The 13,344-nt window shown below is 58.4% G+C and overlaps 1 protein-coding gene across 23 annotated transcripts in view; it reads right to left on the bottom strand.

Moving 5' to 3' along the window:
- Positions 1-2,087: 2,087 nt before the first annotated feature.
- The window catches only part of PRRC2B (proline rich coiled-coil 2B), a 98,834-nt gene continuing 87,577 nt past the window's right edge, over positions 2,088-13,344 (bottom strand). For 14 of the 23 annotated variants that reach the window (XM_079927891.1, XM_079927894.1, XM_079927896.1 and 11 more), the window contains 7 exons: positions 12,561-12,658; positions 11,491-11,618; positions 10,779-11,019; positions 7,471-7,650; positions 6,796-6,887; positions 4,181-4,262; positions 2,088-2,935 (listed from right to left, as the gene is read on the bottom strand). In XM_079927891.1, coding sequence (XP_079784017.1) covers positions 2,801-2,935; positions 4,181-4,262; positions 6,796-6,887; positions 7,471-7,650; positions 10,779-11,019; positions 11,491-11,618; positions 12,561-12,658 — 956 coding nt within the window. In that variant the 3' untranslated portion in view covers positions 2,088-2,800. Of the gene's footprint in view, positions 2,936-4,180; positions 4,263-6,795; positions 6,888-7,470; positions 7,651-10,778; positions 11,020-11,490; positions 11,619-11,780; positions 12,262-12,560; positions 12,659-13,344 lie in introns of those variants that run through there. The other 9 variants (XM_079927892.1, XM_079927881.1, XM_079927884.1 and 6 more) reach the window with 4 other exon arrangements.

The following is a 13,344-nucleotide window of genomic DNA, read 5'->3' as shown; positions in this document are numbered from 1 at the left end:
CTAAGTCCTATTACCTTGAGCTTGGCTCTAAAAGCACATGAGGAGAGGAGAGAGATTGCACCTTAAGACATCTCTGCACTAAAAACTGCATTTCATCAGACCAGGGAAGGGACGGGGTGTTGGTTGGGCCCAAGGCCTGCCCTCTGCCTCCAGAGTTCAATGTAAAATCTGTATCTCAGCGGGGAAGAGACTGCAGCTTGGGCACACGAAGGTGGTAAACGCACGGAACTTCACATGCAATTTCCTGGCCTTTCCTGCACAGAATAATTCAGACATTATATATAAATAGAGCAGTGAAACATTTACTTTTTTTCACCTAGACCTACAACATCAATACATATAAATAAATTCTAGTGTTTTCTGTTTTTATTGGGGGGTGGGGGTGGGGAAATACAGGGGTAGAGAAAAGGGCTGGAGAACAGGTGACCCTTTCGTTTTTATTTTTTCTCAAACAGGAAGTACCGTCACTCCGATGGCAGGTGCACCTGAAGCACACAGCTGGAGAGTTTGTAACAGCGTCCAGGACTGTCCTGTTCCATTTCAAAATGAGAAAGCCTTTTTTCCTTTTGACAAACAATGTGCACTGAAATTAGGTGTGAGGGGTCTGGCCGCGTTTCTAAGAGTGAGTGTGTGGCCTCTGCAGGGGCGACTGGAGCGGAGAGGAGCTCAGTCAGGGCGGCTGGGTGCGGGGACGGCAGCTAGGCACTCGCGGGGGAAGGGAGACAAGAGCAGGTGAGCCAGTGGGCAGCCCTTCAAGAAGGGCCTTCCGAGTAAAGAGTCAGGGGATGAAGGAGGAAAAAAAAAAAAAGCTAGTGAGAAGTAAGGCCTGAGGGTGGAGGCAAGGAGGGGAGCGCTGAACACTATCGATCAAGCAGCGAAGCACCCTTCAGAAAACCGGCCTCCCCGGATGACGCCGGAGGAGCCCTGCACCCTCTGCCAGGAGGCTGTTGCTCCCCCACTTCCTTAAAGCACTGAAGAGCAACAAGTGACTTCGGCGGTTCCCAAGGCGCTTCTTTCCCCGTGTTCCACACTGGACAGAGCTTAGAGCCACTGCCCGAGTGACTGTCACACACCTGTGGCGACACTGCGGGTGGACTCTGTGGGGCACGCCCCCGATCGCCTACTGCCCATTCTCCGAGGCAGGTCTTCCCTGGACCCGCCAGCAACGGCAGGTAGATGGCGCGTTAGTTACTCCCAAGAGCGTGAGCAAAACTTCAAATTTCCCCTCGCCTTTCCTTGGAACGACAGAATTTGGGATGATTTCCTTCTAATTCTTATCTTAAAAACAAAAGCCTAGCATAAAATGCCTCACAGACTCTGACGAAGGCAGCTCTGCAGACTTACGAGGCTACCCAGGCTGTTCTGGGAGTCACCGTCAGCCCTACAACCCATCCTCCCCTTGGACACTGCTCTGTCCTTGAAGAGACCCACTGCCCAGCTCAGGCCTCTCTGTCCCCACAGCCTGGGTCTGCTGCTGGGAGCAGAGAAAAGGAAGCCCTCCCAGCAGCCTCCCAGAGCTCACGCCTCTGTCGCAGACCCAACCAAACCCCCGTCCATGCGCTCACGGCCACGCGGATGAAGTGCACGGTCTCTAGTGACAACTGTCCACGCGTCCGTCACCACAGAGGAAGTGCGTGGCTTCCAGTGACGAGCTGTGAGAGAGGTGGAGGGACAGGAGGACCCAGAGACACGGAGGCAGCTCAGGAAGGACAGCTCAGGAAGGACGAGGGAAGCTCGGAGGGGAGGGAGCGCGTGGGAAAACATCAGGCCCCGCGGGCGCTGGAGTCCCAGAAGCAGACACTGACGGGGGCTGGCGGTGCTGTCAGTTCGCACCGTCCAGGCCAGACTGGAAAATGCCAGGGCCTTCTATCTCCATGATTCACCTCAGATGCCCAGCGGTCAGTGTCCCCACCAGTTTTGAAGAGTTCAAGACAGAAATTCTGTGTAATTCTTATGCTAAAAACGGCGTCAACTTCACCGGGCCGGGCCGCCCATGAAGTCGCTGTGGTCACCAGGCCAGCGGCTTCCCGACTAAAACGCCATCCCCCCTCCCCTCCCTCCCTCCCACCACCGCTTCGCAAGCTCAGGAGCGGTGTCTTAAGTCACCACTTCTTTTTGCAAGTAACCTCAAAGGTTAACCAACCGAGACACAGAGAGCAGGAGAGGAGAGAGGGCACGTTCCTACGCGTCACCTCTTAAGGTATCACAGCAGTGATGTATCAAATGAAACAGGAGAGAGGTTAAAAGGAAACTACCGCAACAGAAGAGGGGTCAGGGAGAGGACGGCAAAGAACATATAAAAGTCCAGCTCTTACAGACGAAGCTTGTGTTTCTCTTTTCCTTTCTCTTTTGTAAAAACCTTTAGCTGCTTTTTAGAACAAAAAGCCTCAACTAAAATGGCCCTGCTGCCAGACCACTGTGCCCGGGGACGGAAAGCGGGGAGGGAAGGAAGCTCGGTGGAGGGCGCCTTGGCCGCCAGAAGCAGGATGAGGAGGGGAGGGCGGGGTTAATCTGCACGGCACGACGGCTCGGTCACTCCACGGTCGTGGCGCAAAGGAGGCGGGAATGGAGTCATTTGCTTTTTTGTTTTTTTCGTGTTAAAGCCAAGCAGGTCAATGCCACGGATCCACGGGTGCAAGCTGGTTGGACAACGGAGCTTTCAGGAGTGGAGGAGAGCAGGGAGATCTCGCAGTCCGGGCCAGGTCGGTGGACGGTGGATCCACCTGGGAGACTCCCCAGCGTCCGGTGGCAGCGAGGTCGAGGGGCGGCAGTCCTTCCGGGCAGGCCAGGCCCAGCATCTTCAGGCCTTGCTCTCCTCCACCTTCACCGCCCGGGGCTTGATCGCTCCAGTTCGCTTCAGCTGGGAAGCAGCTGAGGGGGCCTCCTGCAGCTTCACGGCTCCCAGGCTGGGCTTTTCATCCACTCGTTGTTTTGCCTTTGGACAGACGGATGGGGACAAAGAAAGTTACCCTTACGCAGACACACCTGCCAGGATCCGCGGTCCCACCACCCGCTTCCTGCTCCTGAGTCAGAGGAAAGCCACCCTAAGAAGCCCATCCTCCGGTCGAAGGACCAAACTCAGAAGTGACTGGCCTGGGAAGGACGCTGGCATGAGGCTGCTCTGGTCCCTCCCACGGGCGCTGCGCGCAGTGATTCGGAGCCGTGGGAGGACCCCGGGTCCTCCGGGAAGCACGCTGCACTGCCCAGGGGCCTCTGCAGGCGGCGCACCCAAGGCCGCCTGGAGGGACCTTTTCCAAATCAGTGCACCCCACGCCCCTCAGAGCTCCCGACTGTGCTGAGGGGGCGCAGGGCCTCTCGCCCAACTTGGGCTCCCAGATCTTCCACCCTCCCCGACTCCCACGGTGTGGAAACCTTTCCCCAAGCCCCTAGTTTGACCTCCAGAGCCGCGGTCAGGGTCCCGTCACTCTGCAGCTCTGCACAGTGAGGTGTGTCGCAGAGTGAGCAGCCTGCCTTCGGCCCCTCATACAGTGGGGGGAGCTCTGAAGAAGGCTCTAGAAGCTCAGTCCAAGCAACTCAAAGAGCGACCCTCGGGGAACCACGTTAGGAGATGTGAAATGAACAATCGAGCTTCCAGCTCCACCATCCAGGAGCGCTGTTCTACTAACACCCCCGCCTGACGAGCCTGAGCTCTGGAGCCTGGTCACATTTGAGAGGAGTGAAGAGAACCACGCTGAAGGCCAAGACGCCGAGAGACCCGTCTCGTTATAAAACGGGGAAACGTCATTCCGTCTGGATCCCACCCGGCCAAGACGAGGACGAGACACAGCACTTACGAGGCCAGCACGCGCAGGCACACACGCCAGGCACGCACGCGCACGCACACCCCCGGCTTCTAGAGCTGACCCACGGGCCTAAGCGGGTCCCAGCGCCTTCACAGCCCAATGGCTGCGGAGGGAGAGTCCACCTTCCGGCACCACCTCCTCAGGGGAACCCGCACCCTCCCTTCTCTGCGGACAAGGAAGGACCCAGACGCCCGCCAAGAGGAGAAGTGCCTTCTCCGGGGGGGGCTCGGGCTCCCCGGCTCCCACGCCATGCTCTAAGCGCCAGGGCTCGTCTCTCTAAGAGGAGCACGCAAACGGCTGGACAGTCCCTCCTCTTTTGGCACTTGGAGACGGGCCTAAGCGTCCGGGGCTGGAGGGTCTGGAAAGCCATCTTCTACCTGTTGAACGTAGTGTCCCTGCACAGAGCCCATGTTAACTGCTGATCCAGAGGGCTTCCCACTGGGGCTAGCAGAGCTAGGCCTGAAAAAACCAAAGGAGGGGATGAGAACACACGCGTCACCACAGAAACGGAGTCAAGCCTCCAACAGAGGAAACAGACCCAGACAGCCAGAGCGCAGGGGGCGAGGGGGTCGCCACTGGGCCCTGGCACCTCCAACCCAGCTCATGGGGACACACCTGAGGGGCAGAGGCCAGGTCCCCACCACGGGCAGACACTGACCGGTCAAGACGACAGACGGACACCAACCGTCTCTCAGGTTTGGAGGGTCTAGACCGACATGACGCTCCAGACAAAAGGTCTATTAGCCTGACACGAGGGAATCCCCTGGCGGCCCAGCGGGTACGACTTGGTGCTTTTACTGCCGTGGACCCAGGTTCAGTCTCTGGTGGGAAACCAAGATCCCACAAGCCGTGTGGCACAGCAAAAAAAAAAAAAATTAGAAAAGAAACAAAAATGAACTTAAACTCCAACAGGAGTTTAGACTTCAAAAAGAAAAGGGAATTTCCTAGTGGTCCAGAGGTTAGGTCTTGGCACTTCCACTGCGGGGGCCTAGGTTCGATCCCTGGTCGGGGAGCTAAGAACCTGCGAGCCGCACAGCGCAGCCAAAAAAAAACCCGAACGAACAAACGAACAAACCTGATGCGTGAGTTATGCTGAGTATCTGTCCAGTCTTCTCTTGTGGGGTGGAGGGTAGGGGTGGTAAAGAGAGACACCAAAATAACAAAAATGGAGAGCACCTTTCTAAATGTGCCCCACCGACCAGACAACTAGCTCCCAGGATGTTAACCAGGCGCTACGTGGAAAAAAGATCCTGGGGTCAAAATCGTTAGGTAGTTACGTGTGCGAAGTTCCACAGGACTTTCCCCCGGGGGCCACGGGCCGCTCAGGCCCTGTGCCGAGGTGCACCCCGACTCCCCAGCAAGCCCTCTCGGGCATGCACGCCCCCCGAGTAGCTGACCAGGGAACGCCTTTCTGACAGGGCATGCCTCAGAAGCCCTGTTTCCAGAAAAGTCAGGCAACACTGCACTGTAAAAATATACCAATTTCCCCAACCCCACTAAGACACCAGCAATACAAAGGCTACTAAGTAAGGCTTATATTTTGTAAAGATTCTCCACAGAATAAAACTGCTGCTGCCATTCCTACAGTGAACGGACACAGGCGACTCTTGTTATGTGAGCGTCCCTTTCCGGATTTGCCTCTGAGGAAGGCTCTGCAGCCAGAGGAGGCTAAAACCTGCCTGGGGCAGCAGGGGATCGACAGCCTCTCTCTATGCTTGAAGCTTCCTTTTTCCTTCCAAATCACACCCATGGTTTGGCGCTGCTGTCCATGTATATTTTTCTTACAGGTCTGTTATTTTGGCCTATGTGAAAAATATGGTTGGAAAGCAAAACAAAAGTAAGTCAAGCCAAGAGAGTGGGAATAAGAACAGGAAAGTAACGACACGGGGGGAAATTCACAAAAAGCCCTCTCTCGGGAAATGCAGCTGGAGCACGGACTGACATGACCACGGGGCAGGACTCGGCCTCAACACTCTGAGCGCGACGGGGCAGGGCGGGCGGCCGTGCAGGCAACCTTGCCTTCAGCCACGCCGGCAGCCTCGCGCAGGGCACTGCGGGTCACGCACACCTGTTTTACTCATGTGCAGACAGGAGGAATCTCCAGGAATCTCCCACACGTAACAAGAGTCGACTGTGCCAACCCTCGGGCCAAGCGCCTCCCCAGCCGCACACTTCTCCGCGGGTGGGAGAGCCATCAGAAGCAGACGCTCCCTGACCTTCTAACACGCTAAGCCCTGCTGACCCTTGAGCATCACGGGTTTGAACTGCATGGGTCCACTTACACGTGGATTGTTTTCAGTAAGCACGTACTACACGATCTGCAGTTGGTCGAGTCCTCGGATGTGGAACTGTGGACACGAAGGGCTAAACGTAAAGTTATACTTGAATTTTCAACTGCATGGAGGGTCAGCGCCCCTAACCCCTGCGTTGTTCAAGGGTCAACTGTAACTCAACATCGTGACTGATACAAAGCCCCCCTCTGAATCCAGCCAAGGGACCCGGGACAGTTACTGGAGGCGGAGACAGATCCCGAGAAGGCAAAGAAGGTACAGCTCTCGCCATACGAGCCCAGCAGCAGCAAGCCCTGGTGGGGTCACAAGGCCATTCAAGGGACATGTGGCCCCAGGAGAGGAACCCCCGCCCCCCACTTCCAGGGTATCTGCCCTCTCTGCCAGTGAATCTTTAAAAAAACATCTGGTGAGAAAGCTGTTAGTAGCCAGGGTCTGTCCTGACGCTATTATAACATGAGCCTTTCCTTTCCCTGCCTTTCCAGAAAGTTCTCCCATACCAGAACATTTTATGATGATGATTAAAAGCAAAGCCATGCCCCAGAGTTCCTGAGTCTCCTGTGTCCCAGCACTGGAACTTCACGGTGACACACAGGCTGACAAAGGCGACCCAGCCTCAGTGCCCTCGCGCTGCTCTCCCTGGGCCCGCGATTCCACAGAGAGGCCTCAGCTGTGAGCATCCGACCCCCAGGGCGTCTCTTTACCTGTAGGTCTGCGGTGATGGCATGGAGCCTCCTGAAGAAACATTCTGTTTACTGTCGGCAAAGTGGAAGCCCTTCATCTCCATCTGAGAGGACTAAAGATACCGGGAAGTGATGGGCTGTCACTGGAACGCCCTGGGGACAGCTGCCCCCGCCACCAACCACCCTGGGCAGAGCCAGTGGGGGCCACGAGGGCTTCAGGACAGAGAGGCATCTTGTCAGGGAGCGTGCACGCCTGGCCTTCCAGTGCAGGCTGGAGGCAGGAGCGACCACGTGTGTTTGTTCCCTTGGCACGGGTTGGGAGGGCAGACTGTGCGCCACCCCTGAGCACTGGCCGCAGTCAACGGGCCCTCTCTGCCCCGGAGGCCACCCTCTGCAGCACCCCGGGAGCTGGCAAGGACTTCGGCCCCCCAGACCTCAGCCGCAGGCACCTTCCTCCCTGCCCTGCTCACGCAGGCCTGTTCACGTTGTTAGTAACACGTGACCAGGGCTTCCTGCCACGGGACTGAGAGGACTGGGCAACGAGTGGGCCACCGGCGGTCTGGCGAGGCCCGGAGCCTGCGTCCCAGACCGCCGGCACTCGCCCCCGCAACAGTGGTTCCTGACTGGCCAGAAAGGGTCTCTGAGACGGGAGCCCCACCCCACCCCAGGGCCACAGCAAGACGGAGTCATCCTCACCTCTCTGCTGGTGTTAAGGACCGAAGGCTGGGAGCCAGGTGGGAGCATCCTTCGGGGGGCCCCGACAGAGAGGCTCTGCCCCTGTGACAGCTGGATGGACTGCGGCAGGAGCAGGGGCTGCTGCCCAGAGCCGTACCGAGGCAGGGGCAGCTGGGAGCCAGGCAGCGGCATCGTCAGCTGCTGGACAACAGGGACAGTCAGGGGGAGGAGGCCACAAACCACCACTTACACACGCGTCCAAGAGCAACCGCGCATCCCACCTCACGTTCTCATTGCAGATGAAAGGAAGCAAGGCCTTCCCACAGTAGGACAGATTCTGGATAGAACACAGCAGAGATCACCCTAGACTGCATACTCTCAGTGGTAGGGGGCAAGCCTTAGCTGGTGAGAAAAGAACTCGGACGGCTAGAAAATAAGCAGGACAGCTACGGGTGTCAAGTGCGGAAGGCGGGCGGCAAACCCCGTGTGCGTGTTGGGGGGCGGGGAGAAAGGTCAGGAAGGTCTAGAAGCCTTCTCAGGAAGCAGTGTCCAAGCGAGTCCCCAAAGATGGGAGCTACACAGGAGGGGTATCCTTGTGCCCTTTTTCGCAGCACAAAAAGGCAACACTACTTCATGCTCTGCCTCCGAAGGTGACAGAAAACAACTGGGGTCTGGGGTTTAGGGTTCCTGCAGTCTTGGAGCCTTCTGAAGCCTGTTCTCCTGAAGTCCAGGACGAGGTGCGAGAAGGGAAGGAGGTGGGCCAGGATACCCTCGGGACGGGGCGGGCGGGCCGGCCAACTGTGGTCTCTCGGTCACCTTCCTCTTCATCTCCCTGCTACTGAGTCCACAGTGGAGGGTCGGAAGGACCTATTGGAATGGCATCACTGAGACGTGGGGCAGCCGGACCTCAAGGCCCGGGCCCCTCCTTGCGCACAGCTGGGTGCGGGAAGAAGGTAGGGGTGGCTCAGCGTTTCTGGAGCACTGGCATGGGGCGCGGTGTGTGAGCCGATGTGAGTCTTAAAGAGGCGCCCTGGCTGCTGTGCTGAGAACAAACTGGCAGCCGAGAGCAGCAGCTGGGCGCAGGGGTGGGGGGTGGGGGGTGGGGTGGAGGGGAAGAGAAAGGGCCAGACTCTGAATACTTTTCAAAGGCAGGGCTGCCGGGATGTGACGAATCAGCGGGGGCGTGGCGGAAGCAGGGATCCAGGGATGCCCCATGCCGGACCTGAGCAGAGATGACGGGCAGCCCACTGGGTCTGAGTTCAGGTCCAGGAGACAAATTCGGGAGAACCAGGAAGCGTTGGATTTGGGTCAGGCTTAGAGCCACAGGTCTAGAAAGAGGCCCGAGGATGGCGCCCAGAAGGCACAGTGAGTTACTGCCTGGGGAGGCAACGGGGAAACAGCAAAGGAGACCGCGAAGAGGCCTCAGGGAGGTGGAAGGAAAGCCAGGAGCAGTGTCCTCGGAACCCAGGGAGCGTGGTCCGGGGGAAGGAGTGACCACTGGGTCAAATGCTACTGATGGGTCAGTAAGAGGAGGGTGAAGAACCGCCAGGTTCAGTAACGTGGAATCTGCCGGTGTCCCTAAAGAAGCGCTCTGTTTCTTAAAAAACGAGGAAAGGCTGGGCTGCCTGGGGATGTGGCGGAAGGACCCTCACAGCCGGACGGCAGCACTGCAGCACCTCTACGTGCTGATGGCGGGAAGAGGACGCTAGCTGGAGCAGCTCCCAGGCGGGTGGAGAGGATGGGCTGCCCGCTCTCACCCCAGGGCCCCTCGCAGGCTCGGAGACGTGGCGCTGGGAGCTTGCAGATGTTCTCTTTTCCTCGTTACGACTCATTTCTTTGGCGACACAGGATGCAAAATCACGGTGGGGGAGAAGGCAATGAGGAGGGTGGGGAGGTGCCCAAACGTTGGCTTTCCAGAGGGCGGCTGTATTTAACCTGAATCCAGTCTGACAGGGTCCGTTTCCCGCCAGCCTCAGGAAGCCGGGCAGAGGCGGGCCAGGGTTTAACCCAGGTGAGCACAGGGAGGGAGGGGCGGGGCGGAGCTGAGTGCAAATGACAAGGAGAGGGGGACTCCCCTGGCGGTCCAGCGGTTAGGACTCCACGCTTCCACTGCAGGGGGCACGGGTTCGATCCCTGGTTGGGGAACTAAGATCCTGCGTGCCACGGCGTGGTCAAAAAACCAAAAAAGACTAGGAAGTTGTCTGCGGCTCTGCTGAAGGGGGCGGGGGGCAGGGATGGGGGAGGGAGAATTAAAAGGTGGCTGGACATGGGTCACTAGATGGAGGGAGTGAGAAAAGTCAGAGGTGGTGAGCAGGTAGGACCCTTCGGCCCGAGACCACGGGAGAGGTACAGCGACTGGCAGTGACCAGTCCAGACTGGAGGCAAGCAGGCACTGGTGGTGAGGCCGTGGAACTGGGGGCAGAGACCTGGGGGTGAGGGGTCACCTACAGAGACACCAAAACCCCTGAGAACTACAACGGGAGACGTGCTGGAGACTGAGCCACGGGCCAAAGGAGGGGAGTGACCCTCAGAACCGTCTAATGCACCCACGGGTCGGGGGGAGGAGGATGTGGGACCGGACACGGACTCAGCAACGTGGTGCCCGTGGCACACGGGGGCCAGCGGGGGTACAGTCTACGAGGTGGGCTCCAAAGCCAGGGTGTGAGGGGCAGGCAGGGAGAGTGGCCTCGAAGCACGTGTGTGCACGCAGAGGAGACACGCAGCCACCCCCACGGCCACAGCAGGAGGGCGGAGAGGCTGCAGGAGAAGCGGCGCCCTCGCTCTCGGGGAAAGTCCAGTCTCGGGACTGCTCATAGGAGGCGGAGCAGCTGGCCCTGGTCTGGCAGCCCAAGGACTGGTGGCAGTGGCTACGAGCAGCATGTAAGTCAGTGGGCATCACGAGGCAGATACAAGGGGAAACGATCGTGAAGAAAAGAGACCTAGGGCTTCCCTGGTGGCGCAGTGCTTAAGAATCCGCCTGCCAATGCAGGGGACACAGGTTTGAGCCCTGGTCTGGGAGGAGCCCACATGCCGCGGAGCAACTAAGCCCGTGTGCCACGGCTACTGAGCCTGTGCTCTAGAGCCCGCGTGCCCCAACTACTGAAGCCCACGCACCTAGAGCCTGTGCTCCGCAGCAAGAGAAGCCACCACAATGAGAAGCCCGCACACTGCAACCAAGAGTAGCCCCTGCTCATCGCAACTAAAGAAAGACCACGCGCAGCAATTAGGACCCAACCAGCCAAAAATAAATAAATAAATAAAATTAAGAAAAAAAGAAAAAAAAGAAAAGAGACCTTGTGTTCTGAGGTGGGAGTGAGTGAATTCCTGACCTGCGGGAGCTGGGAGTCCAACATCTGGGAGGCGCCGAGCCCGGCGGCCGGGCCGAGCTGGCCCTCGTAGACCAGGGCTTGGTTTCCACTCATGGGCTGGTAGGGCGAGCCGGACTGGGGCTTCACCATCTCTAAGGGCTGCATGCCTGGGAACGCCGAGTAGGGGGGCTTCAAGGCCGTGCCTCCGGAGAGGATCATGGTGCTGGGCGGCGACAGGCTGGGGTGCATATACACCTGAGATCTGCAAAAGCCAGACAGACGGTCGGGGCAGGTGCACGACTGCACCAGCTGGTCTCACGTGCGGGCACGCCTCAGAATCCCCGCAGGGCTCATCGCTCCAACACAGGCTGTCGGCTCACCCCCAGGGATTCTGACTCAGAAGGTCTGGGATGGGCCCTGAGAACTTGCACTTAAACAAGCTCCTAGACGGTGCTGCTGGTCTCGGGCCCACGGTTTGAGCATCACTGGATTGAACAGCACAGAACAGGAGACACTGCAAGAGTGGGCCAGAGGCGGCAAGGTACGGAGGCGGGAGAGCAGGGAGGGGGCCGGAGCACACAGAGGGCAAGGGCAAGGCCGGGCCACACCCCGCCCACACCCGCCCCCAAGCGGGGCAGCGCAGAGCAGCAGCCGGCCAAGGGAAAAGGCCCACAGGCCGGGAAGGCAGAAAGCCCTGTTGCGAGCTGCCAGCCCCCAAGTCCTGGCGTCTCACCTGAAGGGCTGTAAGGAGCTGAAGATCTCCTGAGACTGGGAGACGGGGAGCCCGCCCCTCAGCCCGAGCTGAGCTTGAGCTTGCAGAGACGTGTGAAGGGAAATCGGGATCTGCTGGGCAGCGGCAGCCTGTGGACGGCGGGCCAGGCCATCATCGCGCTGCCCTCCAGGCTGACGCTCACCCCCGCCTCCCACCCCCTCCCGCCCTTCTCCACGGGCAGCCAACACCGCCCACGATGCAAACTCATGTCCTGCCTGTGCTTCCTTCACTCTTGGGAGAAAGCAGAAAACTGGCAGCAATCCCAAAGCAGGGCACATCCCTATACTGGATTCTGTACAGTGGTGGAAACACTGGCTACACGTATCAACAGAGGTGGGTTTCAGAAATGCATCGGTGGATGGAAAATGTGCGTGAAGAAGAAAAACACGTGCAGTATGATCCAGTTATGCGAAGAGCGAGGTCTTGCAAAACCAAACAACGTAATACTTAAGAATATGCTATGAACAGAGATCAGGACAGGCCAAGTCCTCCGTCCCCAAAACAGCACTTCATCCTGGTCTGTGCGGGCACACGGGTCGGTGGGGCTGCAGGACGATTAGGAAGGCCCAGCACCAGCTTCAGGAGGAAGACTTCCAAAAAGCACCCCCTCGTGGCACAGAAAGTGTGCCAATTCTGCGTAAAAACAAACACCTGCTCGCTTCTACAACTACCTCTTTCTAACGCATCCATGCCTGGGAGTCTAGGCCTTTCTTCTCTTCATCAGAAGGATACCTGATCACCAAAGAGAATTCCGTTTCAGTGAATTCCCCAGCTAGGGCACAGGAGCGCTTCGAGAAGGGAAAGCTAAGCAGAGTCTGGAGCACTCAGCTCCATCCTCCTCCTCGTCTCTCATGTACTCATCCAGTAAATACTGACTGGCTGCCATACGTGCCAGGTACTGAGCGTTAACGCGAGGGGCACAAAAAATGAGACACACCACGAACAAATAAATGAAGAAGGTAGGTAACTACACCGTGTGCTGCACCCCTTCCCCCACCCCCGCGCGGGGCCACCTGGCTCGCTGTCATCACCTGTTGGTAACTCTGCTGCTGAGGTATCGTCTGAGGAACCAACCGGGGCTGACTTGCAAACACATGGCCATCCAGGTAGAGAGGTGGCAGGTGGTTGCCTGGAAACAGAATCCGAGGGGGTGAAACAGGATCAAGTCTCACTGTTCCAGAAGGTGCTGGGAATCAGTGGGAGGAGGGAGTGTGTGCACTGCTGACCCTGTGCTCCTGCGTGGCCCAGGGCCCAGGAAGAGGGGCTGGCTGCAGCCTGCCTTTCCCACCTCACCCATTCACCCACGGCCCCGCACACAGGGGCCAGGGGGGTTCGTTATAAAGGAAGGCTGCCTGGGTCTCTCAGTCGCCTTCCTCTTCATCTCCCTGCTATCGAGTCCACAGTGGAGGGTCAGAAGGATCTATTGGAATTACATCACTGAGACTTTGGCAGCCAGGCCCTCAAAACCCCCACAGGCTCCCTTGGGGCACCAACATAGTGATAAGGATGGTGACAGGATAAAACTGGGCTCAGCTGATACAAAGCACTTCCCAGACGTGAGCTCGTCTCACTGGCGTGGCGACCCCACCCAGGGCCACCATCACCCTGTGTGATGTCGCGGAGGAGGGGGCACAGCTCAGAGAGCTGCTCATGCGGCACGGTCTGACCCAAAGCAAGTCTCTGATCAGTCCCCTCTGCAGGAGATGGAAGAGCCTCACCAAAGTCGCACGGTCCTGCTTCCCAGCCCAGGAGGCAGGTGACCTGAGCACGTGGGAAGCTACGACCCCCAGCCTAGAACACGCCCCCCTCTACACA

Source organism: Stenella coeruleoalba (genome assembly GCF_951394435.1).
Source record: "Stenella coeruleoalba genome assembly, chromosome: 7".
In the NCBI taxonomy this organism is placed as follows: domain Eukaryota; kingdom Metazoa; phylum Chordata; class Mammalia; order Artiodactyla; family Delphinidae; genus Stenella; species Stenella coeruleoalba.
Note: the sequence above shows the minus strand (reverse complement) of the source record. Positions and strands in the feature narration are given on the sequence as shown.